Source organism: Trachemys scripta, chromosome 5 (genome assembly GCF_013100865.1).
Source record: "Trachemys scripta elegans isolate TJP31775 chromosome 5, CAS_Tse_1.0, whole genome shotgun sequence".
NCBI classification, from domain to species: Eukaryota; Metazoa; Chordata; order Testudines; family Emydidae; genus Trachemys; species Trachemys scripta.
The window spans coordinates 104,722,855-104,748,231 of NC_048302.1; the positions used below are offsets into that span (position 1 = coordinate 104,722,855).

A 25,377-nucleotide genomic window follows, 5' to 3' on the forward strand; every position below is an offset into this window, starting at 1 on the left:
TTTCTATAGGTCTGAAACAAAGTATTAAGGATAGCAAGAGCAGCAAAAAAGTGCTCTTCTTGGCTCAATGAATTATCCTCAAATAGATTTCTTAGCTAATGAAGTCAGGATCTTCCCCCAGGCAGAAGAGAACAGCAATCATGTTTGCTGTTTATAGACACCACTGGGTATATCACAGCTCTGCTTAAAGCTGCTTTGACTGAGTTCTTGACATTTTCTTGTCTCCAACTACACACTTAGAACAAAAGACAGGAACATTAAAAGTAAATCTCTCCGACAGAATAAAGATCAGGAGGAGAAAAAAAACCCTCTTTTGTGAACATTTTGTCATAACAAAGGGTATATTTTCACTGCAGAGTTAACTCAGATGTTCAGAATCTGAGTTAGCCTAGCTCAGGTGCAAGGAGCCATACTGAAAGGCCATACTCAAGTTACTGTGTTCTCACTGATGCCATACACACACCCAGATTAGATGGTGTTCCTAAGACTTCTGGGGCATATCCCACAGTTCTTAGTGCTACCATAAGCTGAGCTGCTGTATGGTTCTTTCTCAGGTAATTGTGGAAGAACTAGTCTGTCCTTCTGGGCACTGGGAAATTGTGGGAAGGCACTGAAGGACTACCAGCACTCAAGTGGTTTAGCCTACAACCTCACTGTGGCCTGAGTAAAAGCAGCATGTGAGCTCTAGCCCAATGGCTCTCAGTTTTTTCCAGACTACTGTACCCCTTTCACGAGTCTGATTTGTCTTGCATACCCCCAAGATTCACCTCACTTAAGAGCTACTTGCTTACAAAATCAGACATAAAAATACAAAAAAGTGTCATAGCACACTATTACTGAAAAATTGCTTACTTTCTCATTTTTAACATATAATTATAAAATAAAGCCATTGGAATATAAATATTGTACTTACATTTCACTGAAGAGTATACAGAGCAGTATAAACAAGTCATTGTCTATATGAAATTTTAATTTTGCTGACTTCACTAGTTCTTTTTATGTAGCCTATTGTAAGACTAGGCAAATATCTAGATGAGTTGATGTACCCCTGAAAGACATCTGTGTACCCCTGCTTGAGAACCACTGCTCTAGCCTATACCCCTAGCTGAACCAGCTAGTCCCATGTTTAAAGCATCACCAAACTTGGATTGATGCGTTTTTTGTGTGGATTGGAGCCAGGTTAGGGGCAACACCCAAGTAAAAGCCTGAGTTAGATGTACATTGAAGACTTACTCAAAGACATCCACCAGTTAGGGCAAGTGCTGGGCAAGACTCTCGCACTGTCAAAGCGGCACATTCTGGAGCCATTCACAGTAATTATAAATAGAATGCAAAATACTTTACCCCACTAAAAAACTCTTTCAAAGCAGCAGATAGGGCTTCAAAAATCATTTTGCTGAAGGGCAGCAAGATGAGTTCCATCAATCTTTGCAGAAATTTAGCTTTAATTTAAAAAATTCTAGTAATTATGACTGCAAAGATAATCTTTAAAATGTGAATTGAATGTAAACCAATGTAGTGCTGTCTTCCTCAGGATGCAGGCAACTCTCAATGGCTCTGCTACAACTCAAAACTCCCTCTACATGTTATTTTCATAATTGCCCATTAGTAGGAAGCATCCAGTACTAGCCATGGTAGGAGATTGAATATCTGACTAGATGGAACACTGGTCTGAGCCTGTATGGCAACTCCTATATTTCTTTCAGTCTATTGATGAGAGAAAATAATATTGAGAATTGTTTAAAATTAATTTTCCATCCTGAATCTTAGCTGACAGTTCAAAGAGTAGATGTACAACTCCAATTTACTTAAAAATTGTAGGTTTCAGAGTAGCAGCCATATTAGTCTGTATCCGCAAAAAGAACAAGAGTACTTGTGGCACCTTAGAGACTAACAAATTTATTAGAGCATAAGCTTTATGCTCTAATAAATTTGTTAGTCTCTAAGGTGCCACAAGTACTCTTGTTCTTTTAAAAATTGTAAAGATTCTGTAACAGTTTTCTATGGGCTCTTTAATGAGTGGTTAATGGACAAAGGATTTTGATTTGAAGGAACTTCCTTAAGCTTTGACCATTTCTGATCATTTCCCAAAAGCTGAGAAACAAAAATTATCAAAGACAGGAGGAGGAGTTCTTATAAAGTAGCCTTCCTGAATTATTTCTAGTTATATCATTTGTAAAGGTGGCCAAAGATCTGAAGAAATGATTTATCCTTTGGCTGGAGAAGAACTTCCTGAATAAGGCATTAGTAAAGGGCTTTCTAGAGAAGCAAGAGTTAAAAATCCCTAGATTGGTTTCAGGGTTCTTTACAGGAGATGGAAGCCTGATAAGGAAAGAGATTAGGTAGCACTCATCAATCTTAAAGTGCCGCCTTAAAAGACTACCAAAAAAATGCAATCCCTTCAGAGCGGGCCATAATAAGATTATTCAGCAGGAGGAACCAGTATTCAGGGCTGTTCGTTGCAGAATCAAAACATGCTGTGAAGAAGTTTTTAATATTCCTAACACCAGTTCTAAAAGCAAGAAATAGTAACTCTTTAGACTGGCAGAAAGAAAAAGTCAACTTTAGGAACAAAGGAAAAGTTGTTAGATTTCCCTTTACGGATCCTAAGCAGCTTTGAGAGATTATGTTGTTTTTCTTTTTCTTTCAGATTCTGGTTTTCCAAAGAGATTCTGAAGAAGGAAAGGCAGATTGACTTTTACGCAGATCTGTAGATGCAGCATCAGAATCTTTAATATCTAGGGCTAGCATTTTAGCTTTCTTTAGACAGTGAGTGAAGAGCTACTCTCAGTAGTAAACACAGGCACCAACTCCGTGGGTGCTCCGGGCTGAAGCACCCATGGAAAAAAAAATAGTGGGTGCTCAGCACCCACTAGCCAATCAGCTTTTGGCTGCAGGCGAGAGATGCTGGGGGAGGAGGCAGAGCAGGGATGGGAAGAGGTGGAGTGAGGCCTTGGGGAAGGGACAGAATAGGGGTGGGGCCTTGGGGCAAGGCGGAGCCGGGGTGGAGCACCCACCTGGAAAAATGAAAGTCAGCGCCTGTGGTTGTGAAGGAATATCTTTTAGATTTTTACTTTATATGCTTTGGAGGGATTTCTTTTTTTTTAAATATACGTTTCCTGGTGGAAAACCAAGATAAGAGGGGGACTAACACTCTTTTGCTTTTTTTAAGGGTGAAAAGCCACTGACTTCAATGGGGCCAGATTTCACCATAGCTCTTTAGGCCAGGGAGCATTTCTTTCTATTCATCTGTACAGCACTTAGCAAACTGGGAACCCTTTCATGACCAGGGCCAATGTGCACTACTTCAATATAAATAGTAAAGATTAAAAGTATTAAATAAAAATCCAATACATTTTTCCAATCAACGCTGTTTAAATATTGACTGCCTTCAGGATGTAAATCTTGGAAATGAGGAAAGAGGGAAAAGGGTGAGTTTGTTCATTTTGGGAGAAGATTTGTTTTCACTTAAACGAGGTCCTCAGATTTCTGTGGAGAGGCAGGATATATGGAGTGGAGGAAATTACATACATCCCAGTTAGGATCTTCTTTGCTGGGAGAAGTACAACAAAGGTGGACCACTACAGATATATAAATGGGAAGGGGCAAGTGGCCCACAGAACAACCTTTACTTAAACCATATTCTTCCTTTAGAGGAAGGCCAGCCATATTGAAACCAAATTCAGAAATAATTCCAGCCAAGAAAGGATGGTAAGAAAAACAAAAAACACCACACCAAAATTACCTTAGAATGCAGGAGGCAAGCTGATGTAGGAACTAGCAAGCTGCTCTTACCTGCAGTATCAGGGGTCCCGGGAACTATTAATGGCAGACTGAGACCTACTGCAGGGGTCGGCAACCTCTGTCACACGGCTCGCCAGGGTAAGCCCCCTGGCAGGCAGGATCAGTTTGTTTACCTGCCGCGTCGGCAGGTTCGGCCGATCGCAGCTCCCACTGGTTGCGGTTCGCCGTCACAGACCAATGAGGGTGGTGGGAAGCTGCGGCCAGCACATCCCTCGCCCGCGCCGCTTCCCGCATCCCCCATTGGCCTGGGACGGCGAACCGTCATGGGTGTACTGGTCCTCCTCCCTCTTAAAGGGCCAGCGTCACCCTGTCACTGGCTTGTTGAAGAAGTGTATTTTAAGGAAGGATTTGAAGGGGATTAGTTCAGGAAAGGTGTTCCAGGCACAGGTGGCCACATGAAAAAAAAAATCAACAAGACTTTTCCCCTGCATACTCATTCTAGAAGAGAAGCTGCCATTTCATAAGCTGAACTAAGACATGTAAAATACTAATATTTGTTATATATACTTTCATAACAGTAACTATATCAGTGAACTACTGGCATACAGATTATATACACATTTGTCTTACAGTATTTAGTCCACACCAGAAAAAACTATTATTTTCAATATAAGTAAATGAATGTGACAGTGAATTAATTATTTATTAAGTGCTGGCAGTATGCTATGTATTACCCAATACACAGTCTCTGTCCCAAAGACCTAACAAACAATGTAAAATACAAGACATCAAATTAATATACACTAGAATGAACAACAATTTGATAGACTAGGTAGAACAATTTACTGAATGACTTTTGAACAATATTACAATACATTTTAAGATGGGGTGAGTTAAACACACTGTGGCATCCTTCCAAATCACAGACCTTCAGCGGTAAGGAGGGCAGTTGTCTTTGCACAGTCTTTAATGTGGAATTTGTATAATTTATCATTACAGATAAAAGCAAGCAGTTGTCTCATTGGGTTCAACACTATTCAGAGCTATACGCACAAGAAAGAAACATCACCAGCAAATCATTGGACCAAATACCAACTCTAGAGGTCATGCCAGAGCTAGATGTGGAGCCCACTATAGAAGAGCGAAGCAAAGCTATTGATTTGCTATCAAGTGGCAAAGCTTCTGGAAAAGATGGCATCCCAGAGGAAATACTCAAGTGCGGGAAAGACAGCCCATTACCATATCTTCATCAGCTGTTACTTAAAGCTGGAAAGAGGGTTAGGTACCACAAGAGGTGTGTGACACAAACATTATCACTTTGTATAAAAATAAAGGCCAAAAGGGCGACTGCAACAACTACAGGGGCATCTCGCTACTAAGTGTAGCGGGAAAAGCTTTCGCAAAAATCATCTTAGTGCACCTACAACAGCTGGCGAATTGTGTCTACCCTGAATCACAGTTCAGATTCAGGGCTGGAAGATCAACAATAGACATGATATTTTCTCTGCATCAACTCCAAGAAAAGTGCAGAGAGCAAAACCAACCATTGTACATTGCCTTTGTGGACCTAACCAAAGCATTCAACACAGTCATTAGAGCAGGTCTATTTGAAATACTAGAAAAAACAGAATGCCCACCAACCCTGTCAAGTCTTATACATTCATTCCACAATAACACGAGAGCAACCGTCCAGTTTGATGGGTCCACTTCAGACAGCATTGAGATGAAAAGTGGAGTGAAACAAGGATCTGTTCTTGCCCCTGCAGTCTTTGGAATCTTCTTCTCAGTACTTTTGAACTGTGCGTTTAAGGACATGAAAGATTGGGTGTATCTCCACACAAGATCAGATAGGAAACTCTTCAACCTGTCCTGATTTAAGTCAAAGACCAAAGTCAAAAAGGTGCTAATCAGGGAACTTCTATTCGCTGATGATGCTGCCCTCATAGCCCACAATGAAGATCTACTACAAGAACTCATGGACCACCTTTCAAATGCCTGTCAGGCATTTGCACCCACCATCAGCATCAAGAACACTGTTATATTAGGACAGGGGGTTCCACAAGATCCTTCAATTACCTTAAATGCAAACCAGCTAGATGTAATCCAGAAGTTCAGCTATTTAGGTTCTACAGTGATCATCAACCTCTCACTGGATGAAGAGCTAAACATTCGCATTGAAAAGGCTGCCTCCACCTTTAGCAAACTAACTAAAAGAGCATGGAACATCTCAAAGCTTACTATCAAGACCAAAATACTAGTGTACCAAGCTTGGGTCCTCAGCACTCTGATGTATGTTGGGGAAACATGAACAACTTATGCGCATCAGGAGAAATGGTTAAACAGTTCCCTTCCACCTACATTGTTTACGCCGCATACTCAACACCAAATGGCAGGATAAAGTCACCAATGCAGAGGTTCTTCAAAGGGCAAATTATTAAGTGTGACAGCCCTACTCAAGCAAAGATCACTGTGCTGGCTGGGCCATCTGAATAGGTTGGAAGACAGATGCATACCCAAGGACATGCTATACGGGGAGCTATCAGAGGGAACAAGAACAACAGGACGTCCCAAGCTTCACTATAAAGACACATGAAAGCAAGATATGAAGGAATTTGGAATTGATCCTGACCAATGGGAAATCCTGACAAATGATCGTAACAAGTGGCGCCATCGTCTCCATCAGGGTATCAAAGTTCATGACAGAAGCTCGCTCCTACAGCTTGAAAAGAAAAGAAAAGAGCCCGTAGGAAGCAAGCAGTTCCCAACCAAAATACATACATTGCAATAACAGCCAAAGATCATGCAAATCTTGGATTGGACTATTCAAGTCACATGAGACATTGCAAACAACCTACATCATAGGCTGCAATTCCCACATCTCTCGCAGACGAAAGGATGCCAATTTGATGTGGAATTTACTCGTAAAACATCATGAATAACTCAAACAAGGAAAGTAAAATATTTTCTCTGTGTTCAAGTTCCTCTTTTGATCGGTCTACCTATATTCCTCTTATTCTTCTGCATGTTCACTTAGTTCCTTCAGCTCTAGACTTCTGCCTACTCCTTTCACCATCCCATCAGTTTTCTCCATGCTGGATAATAAATCTTTCTTGTCTGGAAATGCCATTACCTGGGACAGCCTCTTTATCCTTTTGCACCCATTCCACTACCTGACTCTTCAAAATCTCACTTGATTAGCCATAAATGAAATGACAAATACCTCCTAAGCTTTTTTCCTAAATCATATTCTATTCTGTGAATCATTCTATTTTCCACGTAATCTTTATAACACTCATTGATTGACCACTGTACCCTACTTCAACCTTATTCTACTTTATCTATGGATGCTGTCATTATGAAATATGACATACATTCATTTTTATACCTAAACACTTATAATTAAAAGTTACCATTTTAAATGTACAAAGATTTTTAAAAATTGTATAGTAGACATATACGGCATAAACTAAAATGCTTCAGTTGAAAACAGACAGATAGATTGATGACAACCAACCTGTGCTTTCCTCATGTAAACTAAGGGTTCCTTCATGTGCTCAGGGGGTGCTGCAGGATGACAGGGTGAAGGGAACCTTAAGAAAACAAAATTATGATTTGAATGTTAGATTATTATTAAATACGTTGATGTCTTTTGCTCTTTGAACAAATTTTCTCAACTCCATAATTATTTTTAGAAGCAGTACAATATATGCAATAATAATTCTAAGCCCAAGGTCAAACCCCAACCTTAAAAAAAAAAAAAAAAGGATCAATATCAATAAGTGAAATCCCAGTTCCCATCTTTGCATTATAGGTATTCACACTCTTAATTAGAAAAGAAATAGTAAAGGGTACTGTAAATCTCTGGCATGGTTGAAATGTGCACATTCATAACCCCAAACATAATTTCGGTCTTTGGATAAGACAATGAACAATAATTTTGTGGATGGTAATCTAAACTTGAATGATGGGATTTCTCATAAAAAGCAGTCTCTTATCTTACTATGCATGTAGAGTACTTCAAGGACGTAAAATAAATATTCAAGGCTGTAGACAAGATTTTTTAACATAAATAGAACGTTTTGTAAAAACAACAGTTAATGACATCACAAATATTCATGAAAGAAATCAAATAATGTTTCATAAAATGTTTAAAGCAGTATTACTGAATAAGATAATGTCTAAATAAAATTATTTTTTCTTTCCAGGAAACGGTATTTCTCAAAAAAACAAGTTCAGTCTGTAACTTGATTAATTTTCACAACTGAACATGTCCAAAGTAACTGCAGAATTTTGGAGTGCCAATCTCAGCAAGCTTGAATCTCTAGCCATAAATTGCATAGCAATAAAAACATGAAAGACACAGGAAGAGAAGTAGCTAGTGGAATGAAGAACTGTCTAGACAAAATGCAAAATATGAACACCAAGAGATGCACTTCAGAAGTAAGACAGACAAGCAAAGTCCTGCAAAAATATTAGTAAAGAAATAAAAAAGATAAAGTGTAGGGGTTTTAGAGAAATACCTTTTGTAGGTAAGAAAAAAAAATATGTCTGTGCTTTACATGGTAGAAAAAAATTCAGTGACTAACTGTAACCCTGGGATCCCTTAGTTCAAATGGGCAGAGGGCACATAAGATGCACAGTGTTTTACAGAGATCCTCTGGATTGGATACATGCGTAATTGTTCAAAGGTTAGCATGTGAGATCTCTACTGAGAGCCATTAGCCCATTGGCTGTCAATCATTGCAAAATGTATGTAAAGATAATATTTAAAGAATTATGTATCTAAAATTACGCTCTTAAGATCTTGGAGATAAGACATATAACCAGGAGGTGACATACCTCGGAAGTTTTCCTTTCAAGCAAAAGGTAACAGACATCTATCTCTTGTCTGAGCATTTGTGTATTGCATGCCTCCTAATGTATGCCTATTGGTTTACTAAGCCACAGGTAAAAGACGAGATTATAAAACTTACAAGAGAGGAAATCTACAGGAATAAACAAACAGCAGAGTGGGTATCTTGTCTATGAATAAAGATAAAGGATTGTTCTGCTATATCTTGAAGTGCAAAGCGACAAACAGAATCCCTCACCAAGGGAGGCAAATTGACAGCAGGCTTGTGTCTCATGAAAGAAGGGTCAGAGCTAACTTGGCTATGACTTGCCCAAGGGTAGAGCCAGGAATTGAACCAAGGTCTCCTGAGTCAGTGCCATAAGTAAAAGACCATTCTTATTTTCAAAATTTCTAGTACCCTTATGGAAATAAACTCAACATCTTTTCATAAAAGCAAAACTGGAAAGCAAAAGACAAGGGGAAAAAAAAAAAAAAAAAACACTAGAAAAAAAAATCCAAACATTTTATTTACTTCCTTGTTTGCTCACCTGCGTGTTCAATGGCATCAGTATAGATCTTGCAGAAGATGATCTTGGTGATGTTTTAAAGAGCCTAAGTGACTTAGGAGCCTACATCCCATTTTAAAAAGTAGCTTAAGCACTTAGCAGCCTAAATCTCATTGAAAGTCATCCATTTTGGGGGTAGAAAAAGAAATCTGTGATGCACTAAAAATATAGGAACATAATTATACCTCCCTAGTGTGACATATACATAACGGTCTTGCAAATAATGCAGACATATCATACAGACAGATATAAATGTACATAAGCATATATAATAAAAATACTGAATAAAAACTCACACATTGAGTTCACTATAAACAGCATTCTGAAGTCTCTTTTCCCATCCTGTTTAAATAAAAAAAAAAAAAAAAAAGAAAGAAAGAAATTGGCAATCATTTCATAAACAAGTAAACCTTTAAAGATCTGAAGTACGACTCAAGGGAATCTTTCAGATTCACTAAAGTTTGTGGTCTTCAATTCAATTTCACATCTACCTAAGTTCTCTTTCTTTCAGGCTCTCCCTAAAGGCACAGGAGGCAAGAAATAACTACACTAACAGAAGGTTAAAACACAGACGGCCAAAGTTAAAAGTTGCATGTGCTCCCTTAATTCTGCCCCCTAGTTCAAAGCTTTACAATACAGTCTTCAGTTACAGAATCACAATTAAATGCAACCTTAGATACAATATAATACTTGTTTAATATGTTGATTATTGTATTCTTCAGGGCAAATGAAATCAAGCTCTTAGCATGTGTAGGGGACAATTTTCAAATTCAGAAAGTCGACATAACAACTAGGCAGTCATCCATTTTGGATCTGGTGTTGACCACCACGGATGAATTAGTTGCAAACACAAAGGTGGTTGGGAACTTGGGAGGAACTGATCATGATCTGATAGAATTCAAGATCCTAAGGAAAGGACATGAGAACAACAAAACAAGAACACTGGACTTCAAAAAGGCAGATTTCAATCAGCTCAGAGAAATAGCAGGCGAGGTCCCATGGAAAGACCAATTAGGAAGAAAAGGAGTTGAAGGGGGCTGGCAGTTCCTAAAACATGTAGAGGCTCAATATCAAGCTATTCCAATGCAGAGGAAAGAAAAGAAGAGCCATAGGATGCCAGTGTGGCTGCACAAGGAGCTTTTTAGTTATCTAAAAAGCTAAAAGGATACATACAGGAAATGGAGGGAGGGACATGTCACCAAGGAAATATACATGGGAATAGTGGGACAAAATCAGGAAAGCTAAGGCAAGACTGAGTGACAGCTGGCAAAAAAATGTTAGAGACAACAAGAAGGGGGTCTTCAAATATGTCAGACAAAACAAAGATCAGATTGGCGTGAGCCCCCTGCTCAATGGAGAAGGTGAGCTGGTTTCGGAAGGCGACAGAAAGGCAGAGCTGCTCACTGCCTACTTTGCTTCAGTCTTTGTACAAAAAATAACAAGTGACTGGACAACAAGCAAAGTTATCATAGACAATAAAGGGGAAGGGATGCAGATCGAGATAAGTAAAGAACATGTCAGAGATCTTCTGAATTAATTCAAGTCAGTGGCCTGATGCTATTCACCCCAGGATGATGAAAGAATTAGCTGAAGAAATCTCAGAGCCACTGTGTCACGCAGCAAGTACGCCCCATCCCCTCTTGGGGCAGGGTGAGGGTAATTACTTCCCCGCGGCCACATCTTTACTATCACCCCTTATCTTGGGGTAGCGTGACCTTGTCTTGGGGTAGTGGTAAAAGTCAATATGGCCACTCTCTCAGGGTTGTATGGCCTGATGGCCAGGGTCAGGACGACAGCCCCTTCCCACAAGGCTGCGTGACCCAATGGCTCAAGCCAGTATGATTACTCAGTTTGGCCAGGGTGTATGGCCTAGTGGTCAGAGTCAGTGTGGTCTCCTGTCTCAGCAAGGCCGTGTGGCCTAGTGGCAAGAGTCGGTAAGGTTGTCCCCTCTCAGGGCTGCGTGCCCCAATGGCCAGAGTCAGGATAACTGCCCACTTCCGTAGGGCTGTGTGGCCTAGCAATCGGAGTCAGTAGGCTGCCCTGTTCAGCAGCGCTGTGTGGCCTAGTGACCAGAGTCTGTATAGCTACACTCTCTGGGGGCTTTGTGGCCCAATGGCCAGAGTCAGTATAATGGCCCTCTTCAGTAGGGAAACAGGCCCGTCACCAGGAGGGGGTGGGGGGGGGGGGGGGAAGTGGCCAGGTAGGGGGACCCAGGCCCTCCCTACTTTACAAGGTCCCAGCTCAGAGTCCTGTCAGTGGCAAGTATACCCACTGACACAGTGGGGAATCCACCTGAAAACACGGTAACCCCACTCGGGGGTGGGGGAGGGGTTGCATACTTGGAGGATAGAGCCAAACTTCAAAGAGATCTTGATAAACTGGAGAACTGAGCTATAGACAACAAAATTACATTTTTCTTTGTTGAACTTCACATAGGGAAGAAAAACCAAATGAACAAATACAGAGTTCAGGATAACTAGCTTGGCAGCAACACTGCTGAGAAGGATCTGGGAGTTGCGGTGGATCACAACTTCAGCATGAGTCAGCAACGCAATGCTCTTGCAAAAAATCCAAATGCAATTTTGGGTTGCATTAACAGAGGCATAGCATGCAAGTCATGGGAGGTGATAGTAGCACTCTACTCAGCACTGGTTAGGCTTCAGCCAGAGTACTGTGTCCAATTTAGGTCACCAATGTATAGAGGATGTAGAGAAACTAGAAAGGATCCAGAAGCGAGCAACAAAGATGATTAAAGGGATGGAATGCAATCCACACGAGCAAAGGCGGAAGAAACTGGGTATGTTTAAAAAAGATGCCATAAAAAAGATGAAGAAAAGTTGTTCTCTCTTGCCACAGAGAGCAGGATAACTGCTTATAAGTGCCTAAATGTCACCCCATTTTCAAAGGTGAGTTAGGTGCCTAAGTCACTTAGGCACTTTTGAAAATTTTATCCCTAGACTTGAAAATTGGTAAGTTCCCTTCTCTATAAGGTATGTATTTAAAGATTATTGAGTATGCAAGAGTTTTTTCCTTTTGCAGACAGACTTCTGGAAAGTATTGCAGAATGTCAAGTTGTTTCTTAGAGAAATTCACAGGCATTGTGCATATTAACAGTGTATCTTAAAATGACTTCTCATATTACCCTCTCTTATTTGAACTATTTTATATTTTATGCAACTACCCTTAAACAGTCTTAATAAAGTTCAGATATTACTTTCTCCAATTAGTGAATGTATTTTTAAAAAAATATCGTTAAAGAGTTTCTTTAAATGTATTTAGATTTTACAAAATCTCAATAAATCATTCCATGATTTGGTAGTTTTACAGAACTTAAACTACAAAACATTCAAAAATTAAATTCCACAAAATGGGCTTCCCATCCAGCTTTAGTAAATGAATAAGTTTAATAACTACATTTAATAAGTTCCCACCAACATTTTTATTTACGACTATTATCTATTGAATCCCTACAACGGTGTCTTACATAACACAAAACAGACTCAGTGCCTGCCTTGCAGAGTTTACAATGTACTTCAGCAAGGTACTTAAGCATGTGCCTAACTTCAGTGGGACTACTCACATGCGTAAAATTCACCATATGCCTAAGTTCCTTGCTGAATCAGAGACTAGAATCCCAATGTCTTGGGTGGACTATTACACATGCTGGATGTCTTAACAACTTCAGTGGGACTCCACTCAGGCATAAGATTCTGCTCCTGATGATGATCCCTTTGCAGTATCAGAACCTAAATGATCTGACATGGCAAGCAAAGACATGGCATGACAACGTAGACAAATACTGAGGGTAGGATAGCGTAACAGAAGTTACAGACACACGTTTATAAGGTTCTTCAATGTATGACATAATGATTCTTTTCTTCTTCCCACCTGCACATACCAAAGATGTTAATAAAACCACACCAATTTTTTTATGCTTGGAAAGTAATTATTTGAGGTTGCATCTGAATGCACAGCTTTAATTTTGGCCATTTCTTTACTGGAGTAATTAATCATGCTGTCTTAACATGAGAAACAAAAATAGGACATTTAATTTTTGTTTTTAAAAGAAGATAGTACAAGCCTTAGTCTACAACGCTTTCAAGCTCTGCTGGTTTGAAATTGTTTTAAATAGGGCATGTAAATTCCATAATCTGGAATTACAGAATATTACGTCTATATTTATTCACAAAAGTGTTTATACTTCTACAGATTCATCAACTGAATTGAATGAACTATTACAAACCTGAGGTCTTCAGAAAATCCTTAATATCTTCCTTTAGTGATTCAAGTTTAATTTCTGGTTTGTGTAGACTACCCTAATAAATAAAAAAAATAAAAGCAGACAGGAGAGTAAACTTTCTATTTTTAATTATGACATTAGAAACATTCTTACGACTACACAGGTAGAAGTAATATGCACAAGAGGAATGAGTTTCAACTGTTGTGGAAACCATGAACTTAAAATTTCTGAGTTCAGGATCTCTGCCATAACATTGCATTTGGAAGATAACAATGGGAGAGTCTGTCATACAAAGATGTAATACATGGGAACTGTGAGTTGTAGATTTGGCTATCGTAAAAGAGAAAGGAGCATAAAAAGATGCAAGAACATTAAAATACAGGGGGGAAATAGATTTTTTTTTTTTAGGCTCCAGAAGAACTGAAATAACTTAGTATAAAAATCCCCCACAGCAACTCCATAATATAGCTCCCTTAAAAGAAAAAAATCCAGAGTTTGAATAATATTTGTCCAGACTAAACAAATCCTTTAGGGGCTGGAGCAGACCACTACCAAACTTCCAGGCTAAACTTAAGCCTGGTCTACACACAAAATTGTACCTGTATAACTAATGGTGTAATTTTATATCAATATAATTAAACCAATGCAACTTTTTGTAAGGATTCTCTTTTTCATAGATTCATAGATTCTAGGACTGGAAGGGACCTCGAGAGGTCATCGAGGCCAGTCCTCTGCGCTCATGGCAGGACCAAATACTGCCTAGACCATCCCTGATAGACATTTATCTAACCTACTCTTAAATATCTCCAGAGATGGAGATTCCACAACCTCCCTAGGCAATTTATTCCAGTGTTTAACCACCCTGACAGTTAGGAACTTTTTCCTAATGTCCAACCTAAACTTCCCTTGCTGCAGTTTAAGCCCATTGCTTCTTGTTCTATCCTTAAAGGCGAAGGTGAACAAGTTTTCTCCCTCCTCCTTAAGACACCCTTTTAGTACCTGAAAACTGTTATCATGTCCCCTTCTCAGTCTTCTCTTTTCCAAACTAAACAAACCCAATTCTTTCAGCCTTCCTTCATAGGTCATGTTCTCAAGACCTTTAATCATTCTTGTTGCTTTTCTCTGGACCCTCTCCAATTTCTCCACATCTTTCTTGAAGCATAAAACTTGAAACTTTATATCAGTTTAAACCTGACATATTGATATATCTGGAACCTATAAATTTGGTGCCGGCTAAACCGATATAAGCAGTTTTAAACTGATAAAAGAGTCCAAAACAAAAGTTGCATTGGTTTAATTAAACCAATTTAAGTTACACCATTACAACGTCTGTGTAGACAAAACTTCAATCTTAAAGATGAAACAGGCCTCTACATGAGCCAGCCTAACTTCAGTCCCAACCTAAGCCCCCAAAAGCTAGAGCTGGCTTCTACCTAAATGAAGTTTACAAACAGTGGCAGATTACTGCATGGGCTGATAGGGCCCATGCCCCAGGGCTAAAACCAATTTGGGGGCCCTGACCCCTGCTCCTCCTCCCTTCCCCTCAGCCCTGCTCCTCCTCTTCCCCAAGGCCTCACCCCCTGGCCCAGCTGGAACACAAAGCTTGAGGTAGGGTAAGCCTATTCCCCCTGCCCCAACACAGAGCTGGCCAAGCCGCTGGTCCCGCCCCACACGGAGCTGGTCCAAGAGGGACACCCTCCCCCAATACAGTGCAGAGCTGATCCAATCCTCTCTCGTTTTCCCCCCTGCACAGGGCTGGCCCAAGCCCCACTGCTCACCACCCAACAAACCTCACCACTCACCCCCAAACCCTTTTTGGCAAAATTGAGCATTTGTCCTGTTTGCTCTTGCCAGCTGGCACCAATAAACAGGATAAAGGCACAGTTTTGCCAAAAAAAGTCCAAACATCTGAGGCCAAAATGGGACATATTATCACCCTAGGCCGGGGTCCCCAAACTTTTTTGGTTGTGCCCCCTCTGACCCGGCCCACACTCCTCCCCCGGGAGCCAGGACCAGGAGTGGGGCCAGATTTGGGGGCCGGGAGCGGGGCCATGGCTGCAGCTGCGGCCGGGAGCAAAGCCACAGTTGGGGCTACGGGCAGGGCAGAGCTGGGCCCCACAGCGCCCCTGAACATTGCTCCATGCCCTCTAGGGGGACGTGCCCCACAGTTTGGGGACCACTGCCCTAGGCTGTGGTAAGAGCCACCCAGGAAGCCTGGGTAACTGTGAAGAGCCCCAGACCCTCCACTTGCTGTGGGCAGGTGGCCGTGGCGTCCGAGAGCAGCCCCCAGCATGTCCCTACCCTCATGGCACGCCGCCCAGGGCTCCCCCAGTGGCCAGGGTTTCCTGGGCAGCTCTTACCACAGCCCGGCTTCCAACCAGGATAGGGGGCAGGATCTTGGAGGGCCCAAATGTTCTTTGTACCCAGAGCCCCAATAAATCTTAATCTGCCTCTGTTTACAAATTAACAATCTATTTACAAACTAACAATGTGTTAGCTCCAGCCCTAGTAGGATCTACCCCAATCACCACTGCATCTGAGTTTCTCAGTTGGCAGCAAACACACTTGTTCAGTTTTCCCAATGTAAATGTATTAGTTCAGTGGAAAGGAGAAACTAGCCCTAAAGACATACAGATGCTCCCCGACTTATGCAAGCATTCCGTTCCAGAATACCTTGCGTAACTTGAATTTTGCGTAAGTCAGAAACGTATACCCGACAATTACACACAAAAAAAAAAGAAAGAAAACCTCCTATTTTTAGCTTACAGAACTTTTTCCGTAAATGCAGATTTGCGTAAATCGGGTTTGTGTAATCCGGGGGGGGCATCTGTACCCTGTAGTTGGTTTCTACCTTAAATACCAAGGAAAATGCGAAAGGAAACTAGTTCCAATTACCTATTAAGTCTTGTACCAATCAATCCCCCACTCCCTTTAACAGTCAATTTTTTGCGGTATGTATCCTCTTTTATACATAATGGAATGATTTCACGCTGTGGCTATTTGGATGTATATTTAATTATATGTATTACTTAATTGGAATAGCTATATACATTTAGAACACTTGTGATCTTAAATGTATGGAAAACTTAAACATTACTTTAATTTACTTGAAGTTACTTTAATAGGAAACACATGGACCAATAAAATAAGGAAAATGAAGTACAAAACATTCCTTAATCCTAATCTTACTTTGAATTAGTGTTAAATTTGAATCTCAAAGCACAATTGGACAATTACTACAATAGTGACAATTACTAATTACTGGAAGAACAAATTCCAAACATCATCAAAGTTTCCATTCTGAATAATATTGTTTACTAGGTTGTTCCATTCATTTATTAGTTCTTGAGTGATATGGGGGCGGAGAGGTCTTTCATTTTCTTAAGTTTTCACTTCTGTCCCTTAGCAAAGCCTTAGGATTGTTCAGAATACTATGGTTTGGAGTATGTACACACATCGTCCTAATAGCTCACATTTTTTTAGTCCTGGGATCAACCTGCTTCTGTGTTTCAGGAATGGATATCATACTCTCCTCACTCACAACCTTTTTCAGCTGTATATTCAACTGATTTGACTATATAAAGTAATAATATGTTGACCATTTACTAGTTCTACACACTGTCTAAATATTTTCAGTCTTCCATTTAAAGTCTTTTCTTCTTAGGTAAGTGCCATGACTTTTGTATATGTTTATTACTGTTCATCTGGCTAGTTTCACACAAGTGCAAATGTTTTAGCTTTAATTGCTGATATCTCCCTAATCATAACACTCTCTCAAAATGGTCATAAGAAAACGTTCACAGTTTTGCTTGCTAGGTAATTTATATTACTAAAACCCAAAGAAGTCCAAGTGCTAATTTTGGTTGGATTTTAATTTATACCCCCTTTTCAGAAAAAAAAAAGTTATGAACATGTTTGAGCAAATTTTAGAGTATAGAAACCTGATTGACATTGACACCAATAGCCTTGTCTACATTTGAGCATTTCTACATTAAATTATGTTTGATAGCTAGGGAACAGTGTAGTGGTAAGGTGAAGCACTGTTCATATACAAGTACAAATAATATAGCAATTGAAATGGAAAACAATTGAGAGCAAGTAATAATTAGTCTCAGCTTTTAGGCAGAAGTAGGTCATTTTAAATTTGCTGGATAGGTTTTGTAAATTATAATATTTGCAGTTTTAATCAACTCCCTAGGTTTCATTTGAAGATAGAAATTTGCTGCAAATAAGGTACACATCTGCAAGGTAGTTCATGTGTACATACATAACTAATAAAGATCTTCCGTGAATCAAACTTAAGTTGTTTCTGAACTCCTTAATCTGTTTAACGTATTCATAACAGTATTCAATTTAAAATTCTTCACACTGCAAATGTTACTGCTGAACAATATAGACAAGAAGATTACAATCTCTATGAATACGAGAATATGTCAGTAAGTTCTCTGTTAAATATGATACATGAAAAGAAATGTATTATCTATAATGAATCATGAGCCTACTATTGTTTGATATATTTTGGTATATAATGTTGCATATTACAGAGATGATCACTTTCTAAATGTGAACTTTCAGATCAGCAAAGTTCAGTATCAATAATTCTTCTAGTACTGAAAAAAAGATCAAAATAGTTTCCTTGATTATCTGATCTCACAGTCTGTCCACCCTAGCTAAGCTACTATAATGTTCATCTGCCTTTCCTTTAGCCACACCCATCCAGGTAGTGTCAATATCTTGACACTTACTCCTCCAACCTCAGGTCCATCAAAAAGCTGCTGCTAAGGTTATCTTCCTGAGCAGTCATTCCCATCATGTCACCCTCTTCCCCTTCTTTAATTACCTCAAGCAGCTCCCCATACCAGATATACCTTCTTATCCACACTTTAAGATCCCTTATGATCCTTTCTATCTTATCTGCCTTCTCCACTTGGCCAACCTCTATCACCCAGAAGTCTGCTTCTTCTACAAGCACCTTCACATATTCATATTCGATGCTGATTCTTATGCACGAAACTCCCTCTCATAACTTATCTATAAAGCCACAACCCTGTCTTCTTACAAATCCCTCCTGAAGACCCACTGCTGAGATGCCAACAAAAAATTGCAATCTGAAAAGGGTCATGCAGGTGGCAACAGGAATTACTGGTATCGTTAATATCACATTTGTTTATGTTTTTAAAAAATTACTCTGCTTAAGTTTTCATCTCTTCTTTTACTCCACTTCTCCCCACTGTATATCTAATGTCTGGATAGGGTTTTTCTACATGTCAGAAGGACAGTTTATGAACCCAATGAAATGCTGGGGCCTATTTTTTTTTTAATTATCTATCTGTCCATCCAGACAGATATTTTTATGGTTACAGTAGGTTCTGAGTGACTCACAATCATTAACAAATTTTTATGAGCGCTCAATGGAGGTGGAAATTCCATTTCACAAAAGTTTATAAGATTTCAATATTTGGCTTCATTTCAAATCAGAATGAAACCAGAAAATTTCATAATTTTCCACAAAAGTCTGACAAATTATTTCAGATCAAAACATTTCATTTTGATTTTGACGTTATTATAATGTAATAAAAAATGTAAAAAGTCATTTCAAAATGAAATATCAAAACATTTCATTCCAAAAATGTCAAAACAGGGCATTTCAACATTGTAGGAACTTTTTTCCCATAATTTTTCTCTTAGAGAAAATTTTTGCAAACGCTACACAATGTCACAAAGCATTTGATTTCAATGGAACCATATTTTTCAGTGGATTAAGACTCTTGTCAAAAGACAACGGGGACAAGTGTGTCTGTCCCCTGTGTATTCAATAGCCATTTGGTTGGGGCACTTACCTAGGATGTGGGAGACCCCAGTCTGAATCTCTGCTCTGCCTGATTTGGAGCATTGACTTGAAGCCAGGGCTCTCAAATCACAGGTGAGTGCCCCAGAATATAGGGTCTCTCTCTCTCTCTCTGATCCAATGAATATTTAAATTATTTATATACAGTGGAACAGTTCTAACAGAAGAGATTGAGAGAGACCCACTCCATTACAGGCAATAGACTGGTGGTCAGGCACTCATTAGAGCTGTGGGAAACCTGTGTCCACATCCCTGCTCCAAATCAGGTAGAGCAGGGATTTGAATATGGGTCTCCCACATTCCAAATGAATACCCTGACCACTGGGCTATTGGCTTTAGTGTGCGGGGGGGTGGGGGGGGAAAGGGTGTCTCTCTCTCTCTCATTTTTTGTGAGGAAGAGGCTGACCTGGCTTAGGCACCTAACTCCAGGAGAGGGTTCATGGCTGAAAAGCTGAAGTAGTGCTCTCCAGCCTTTCAGTCAGGCACCTAAGCCTCTTTGAGGATCTGAGCCTTCAGCCTTGTCCCTTTCCTTTGCATTTCACTTGTGGCTGGCACAGGCAGCTGCCTGCTCAGTTTGCTGGCTTCTGAGAATCCCTTTCTTAAGTGTCTAACTCTCCCCATGCACTGTATGGGAAGGCTGGGTGCCAAACGGTGGGCTATGAATTCCAGTGGGCAGGAGGGGCACTTAGGAGTTCATTTAAGTCCCCTTTGTGAATCAAGCCTTTGGTCCCTACCTTCTAGTTACTGTGGCTCAGAGATATATTCAAACCTTTTTAATACTCTTGGGTTAGAGCTAATCTGCCATCACAGTGAATTATCAAAGATAACTCTGAGTTTTTATGCAGGGTTCTAGCATCTCACATCAACTTGATGCCGAAGAATCCTGTAAAATAAGTTGCTGTTTCCACTATGTGCTTGGCAACTTAATTATCCTAACTACTGTAAGTAACATATCACAAATGAAAATTTAAGAAATAAAGGAGAAGTCTTGTCTCTTCTTTACAATCCCCTTTTCCTTCTTGTACCCAAAAACATAACCAACTTGTATCTCTACTCAGATCCAAAGACTCAACATTCATAAAAGTCATTCTTAAGCAACCCAGTTTTTTCAGAAGTTCTGTAAGCTGACAACAGAAACTGTTTTTTGAGCTCTGCCTGCTAGAACTAAAAAAACCACACACATTAATGAGTATAGCAAGAATTTTGTTGTTATTTTAAATATTAGTTCCCCAATGTTTTAATTAGGCTCAGAAAATATCACTAACTCTAAAAAACTCTGGACACTAATTTTAAGGGGGCATTATGTGGACACATATATCTTGACTTACATCCTGACATTTGTCAGATATTGTACATGCACATGCATGTGCATACAAAATGTTGAAGAATGGATTTTGAGTGATTTGAGGGTTTACAATGTTCTTTACACAGCACTCCCAAAGTGATTTTTTTATATTTTTTTAAAAACAAATGAGAGCTAAAAGTTAAGTTTTCTCTTGGAAGAATTTATATCAGCAACAAAACAGATCTCAATATCACTGAGATTTATCTAAAATTGGCTTCATGTAGAGAGGTTCAATTCTGCAGTTAGTACAGATTTATTTATACCACAACATTCAGGTCAGAAACAGAATGTAACTAACAAGCAGACTAGAACATAGATCATGTTTCAGAGATAAATAGGAGTTGAGGTGTCTTGCATAAGAATAGCAAGATTTTGTACACAATCTGCAGCTTCAAAGTTAGCCAATTTAATGGTCTGATTAGGCAGTAACTTGAGACTAACAATAACAAAATTCAACAAATCACTAAAACAAAACAGACAAGGCCTGGATCCCTCCCCAAAAAACCTATTACAACCATCCAGTACAGAGAAAACTTGAAAATGGATCAGAGTTTTGGCAGAAAAGATAAAACAAGAGAGATCTATATTGTTCGTAAGGGGAGGATAATTGTGAGGTTCATAAAAACCCAGGATCCAAAGGTAACCTCTTAAAGAGCAAGAATAAATGATGGAACAATTGCAATCAGGACCAAGAAACACTACCTCAACTTTGTCAGTATTCATTTAAACTACAAATCCACCAAAATGGCTAATCACATTTAGAAATGCTTTTGTAGGTAGACATCAAATAATGTCAAGTTCAAGCTGCTCTCTTCACCTTTACAAAGCTTCATCCTACTCTACATCTCTCTACCCTCATCTCCTAAGTATTCGCAATATTTAAACTCTGGCCAATCTGCCTTCTTCTTGCCCTATTTGTCTCCTTTACCTTCTCCATATGACTGGAATAATCTCCCTACCAATATATACCAAGCTCCTTCCTTCTCCTTCCACTAACTTCTAAAATCCACCTATTCTGTGAAGTTTTTAAGAGAGACTGGGCTGTGGCCATTATGTACTGTTCTGTTTGTACTGTTAGCTTTCACTTATATATTTAGATTATAAATCTTCTTTTGTGTTTGGTAGTGACCTACATAGCATTTACAACATTATGTTCATTTACTTATCTATATAAACAAGAGAGCAGAAGATACAGATCTGGAACTGCAGACAAATTATATTTAACAATTGTATATAATTATGATGGATAATATAGATTTTTATTTTTAAGTTTTTTTATTTTTATCTATTTAAATTTCACAATTGTGGGAAATTATGTAGGAGGCTAGACAATGGCTAGTCAGACAATAATTACTTAATGACAGTAAATGTTGAGATTCAAAAAGTTTAAGCTTTATAACTGTTAATACACAAATTGTCAACATCATATGTCAAAATATACAAAGTAATTATCATTAAATCAAATTCTAAAAAGTTTGCAAGCAGCATTTTTCTTACTTTGGCGATCTGTAAATTACCTTTTTCATTGATGGAAATTTTTTTGTCAGTTTGTGCGTGTACATTGAAATGGACTTTTATCAATAAAAATTTAATCCTTTCAAGACTATTTAATAACAATGAAAGTCAGGGGACAGCACTAATAGATATAAAGAAAAATAATACAGGGTCCAGCACAGAACCCAAACAATCAGTCAGAAGCCTACACTGACATAAAAGTGAAATGGCATGATCCCACACAGAACCCAAACAATCTGAGAGCTATAAATTAAATCAATAGAGCAATGAATCATGGAAGTCAAAAGTGGACAGCCACGGAACATAGCCTTGTCTAATACAGGAATACTAACAAAAGTAAGGCAAATAACCATGTGTTTTATCCACTAAAACATCATTTATACAACATAAGGGACACTGTCAATTTAAATATTGTCCACAATTGAAATTCTGTAAAAAAACAAAAACAAAAACCAAGATTTTATAAAATGTAATACCAAAATAAATGTTTTCATAATGTTTTTAAAGTTTGAAACCCAGAACTAAGAACTTGAAAATAAAACTGATAAACTAGACAAAAGTTAAATTGACTTAATTGATTTTATTACCAAGTCAAGAGAAAGACAAAGAAAAAAAGATTGTAACAAAAACTGGAGTTTCAAAAGAAACTACAGAGAATAGGATCATGCAAACAGATATTGCCATGAGCAATACGACAAGATGTCATCCATAAGAAAAAGCGGGGGGAAGGGCGGGAAATACATGAAGACAGAGTTTTAGGCTACAAATTCATTTCAGGCCATAATGTTTGTGGCTGTGCAGCCTCAAACAATCCACAGGACAGGATGTCCACTAAGGAGATACATATTAAAACAACATCTCTTTGCCTTTAAGAACACCTAAAAAAAACCTAAAAGTGGATGTAGAGTGCAGTGAGAATACCGGTGAGAACAAAGGATCACAATTATTACAACATCATTTTATGGTGCATATTTCATTTATTTTCCTTCCTTTTCACCAAATCCTTATGTTCTGAGGGGAAACCGCAGGAGGAGAGGGAGTTAAAAAAAAAACCGCATCCCAAATTAAGGATTAAAAAACGACCCAATTCATTTGGTGGAGCAATTTGAATGAGTGCGACTTTAACCAGATTATTAATATACACAGCGAAATCCTCCCTCCCCGGAGGGTGAGGATATAAATACTGTCCTGACAGTTAAGCAGCGAGTCTCCTGGCCCTGCAGAAGGGTGAAAGGTTTAGGGCAGGTCTGACTCCCTCTCCTCTGGGCAGGCACAGGGTCCCCACGTTCATCCCCGCCTTGCGGCCTCCGCCCAGCGGTGTCCGTGGCGAATGCTGGGCGTGTGCGTCCAGCCAGGGAGGGAAGGGAGGACAAGTGGCAGGGGTGACGGGGGGATGGAGAGAGGGACACGGAGAAAGGACGGGGCGGAGGGGAGCAGAAAGGGAGACGGATGCATGGAAGGAAGGGACGGGCGGGGATGCAGCGGGTCAGGCAAGCAGCGGGGGGAGGGCAGCCGCGGGCCGGGGACTGGGCTCACCCGGGCCTGCCGCTCCAGCTGGGAATGGAGGCTGGAGCCCTTCAGCCGCTGCACGATCTGAGCGATGGCCAAGGAGAGGCCGGTGTCCTGCTCCAGCATCATCCCAGCGCAGACCGGCGGGATGCGCGCCCGGCCAGCACTCCCCGTCGCCGTAGCGGGGCCAATTTCAGGGGGACACCCTGGCTCCTTTCTGCTACTTCACTGACGGCGTTACCAAGCAACTAAGGGAGCGGAAAGCGGCGCTCTGCTGCGGATTCCGGCTGGAAACTGGCTTCCCCACAGCAGAGTTCCGGGCTCCGGCCCTTCCCCCGCCTGGTTCTGCACTAGCCCGGGGCACCATAGACACAGGGTGACATGAGTGCTGCCCCTGTCGATACCAAAGGCAAAACTAACCTTTACTGCAAAAGGCCAGTATTTCACCCTCAGCCCCTGAGCAGGAGACAGGCTCCCAGCCCCACTTGCTGTCCAGAATAAGAGACACCCCCCTCCCCCAGCACTGACTGCAGCATTCACTAGTGTCACCACCAATGTGTTCCACCTACGTAGGGTTACCATACGTCCGGATTTTCCCGGACATGTGCGGCTTTTTGGGCTCCAAATCCCCGTCCGGGGGGAAATCCCAAAAAGCCGGAGATGTCTGGGAAAATTGGGACATGCAGGGCCGGCGGTGCCGGGTCGGGGGTGCCGAGCCGGGGGCCGGGCCGGGGACCGGCAGTGCTGGGCGGGCCGGGGGGTGCTCAGCCAGGGGCTGGCCCGGGGCTGGCACCCCAGGGCCCGAGCCGACCCAGGCTGGAGACGCCGGGGGGGCCAGACTGGGCCGCGCCTCCTCCCCTCACCCGCCCCCTTACCTGCTTCAGGCTTTCTGCGAATCAAATGTTCGCGGGAAGCAGGGGAGGGGGCGGAGTTGGGGCAGGGACTTTGGGGAAGGGGTGGAGTTGGGGTGGGGGCGGGGCCCCTTGGAGTGTCCTCCTTTTGGACACTCAAAATATGGTAACCCTACACCTACGGAGCCAGTCACCATGACAGGGCAATCTCCACCCCACCAGCACTGCCCTGCTGCCTCATACACTGTTCCTATGCCTCCTGTTACACTTTTCTGGGGCTGACCCCTACGAGCCTACTGCCTCACCATAGCGCCCCATGGCAAAGCCATGACATGCCATCCCAGGGCTTTACATGCCGTCCTGGGCTGGGACCACACCATAATTAAAGCATTGGGGTGGTTAGAATTGGGAGGCATAGGCTGTACGCTTAGCTCTGCACTGACTTTCTCTGAGTCTTTTGGCAAGACATTTAGGCCTGGCATAAAAAATGAGATTGACCTAGCTATGGCACGCAGAGCAGTGAAAATATTTCTGCCCTGAGTGCCAGGCCTAGGAAGAATTATTCTATCACTGTAGCTACAGCCTATTTCTGGAAAACCTCCACCGTTGATATAGGAAGTGTCTATACTACAGCAGCATAGCTGCAGCTATGGTGATCTCTCACATATTCCTGGAATACGGGACTGTGACGTTGCACTCTATATGATTTTATGAAAATATGCTAATGTAACTGGAATATGCTTCATGCAAAAGGTCTTTTGTAAGGTATCATTACAAAGCTTATAATCTACTGAGTGTGGTCATCCTATTTGTATAAAGGTATCACTCTTGTATCTGGAACTAGAAATATTAAATATAACTCTGAGGGCCTATTGTAATTATGCAAAGTGTGGGCCATTAATGGTGGTTTGGAATCTTGATGACTCCC

General features: G+C 40.6%; 1 protein-coding gene across 3 annotated transcripts in view; it reads right to left on the reverse strand.

Moving 5' to 3' along the window:
- TBC1D19 (TBC1 domain family member 19) overlaps nt 1–23,841 on the reverse strand; it is a 96,192-nt gene extending 72,351 nt beyond the window's left edge. For 2 of the 3 annotated variants that reach the window (XM_034772247.1, XM_034772246.1), the window contains exons 1-4: nt 23,626–23,841; nt 13,385–13,457; nt 9,438–9,483; nt 7,259–7,334 (exon numbers count right to left, since the gene is read on the reverse strand). In XM_034772247.1, the coding sequence (XP_034628138.1) occupies nt 7,259–7,334; nt 9,438–9,483; nt 13,385–13,457; nt 23,626–23,727 (297 nt within the window). In that variant the 5' untranslated portion in view covers nt 23,728–23,841. The remainder of the gene's footprint in view (nt 1–7,258; nt 7,335–9,437; nt 9,484–13,384; nt 13,458–23,625) is intronic. The other variant, XM_034772249.1, reaches the window with a different exon arrangement.
- Nucleotides 23,842–25,377: the final 1,536 nt, after the last annotated feature.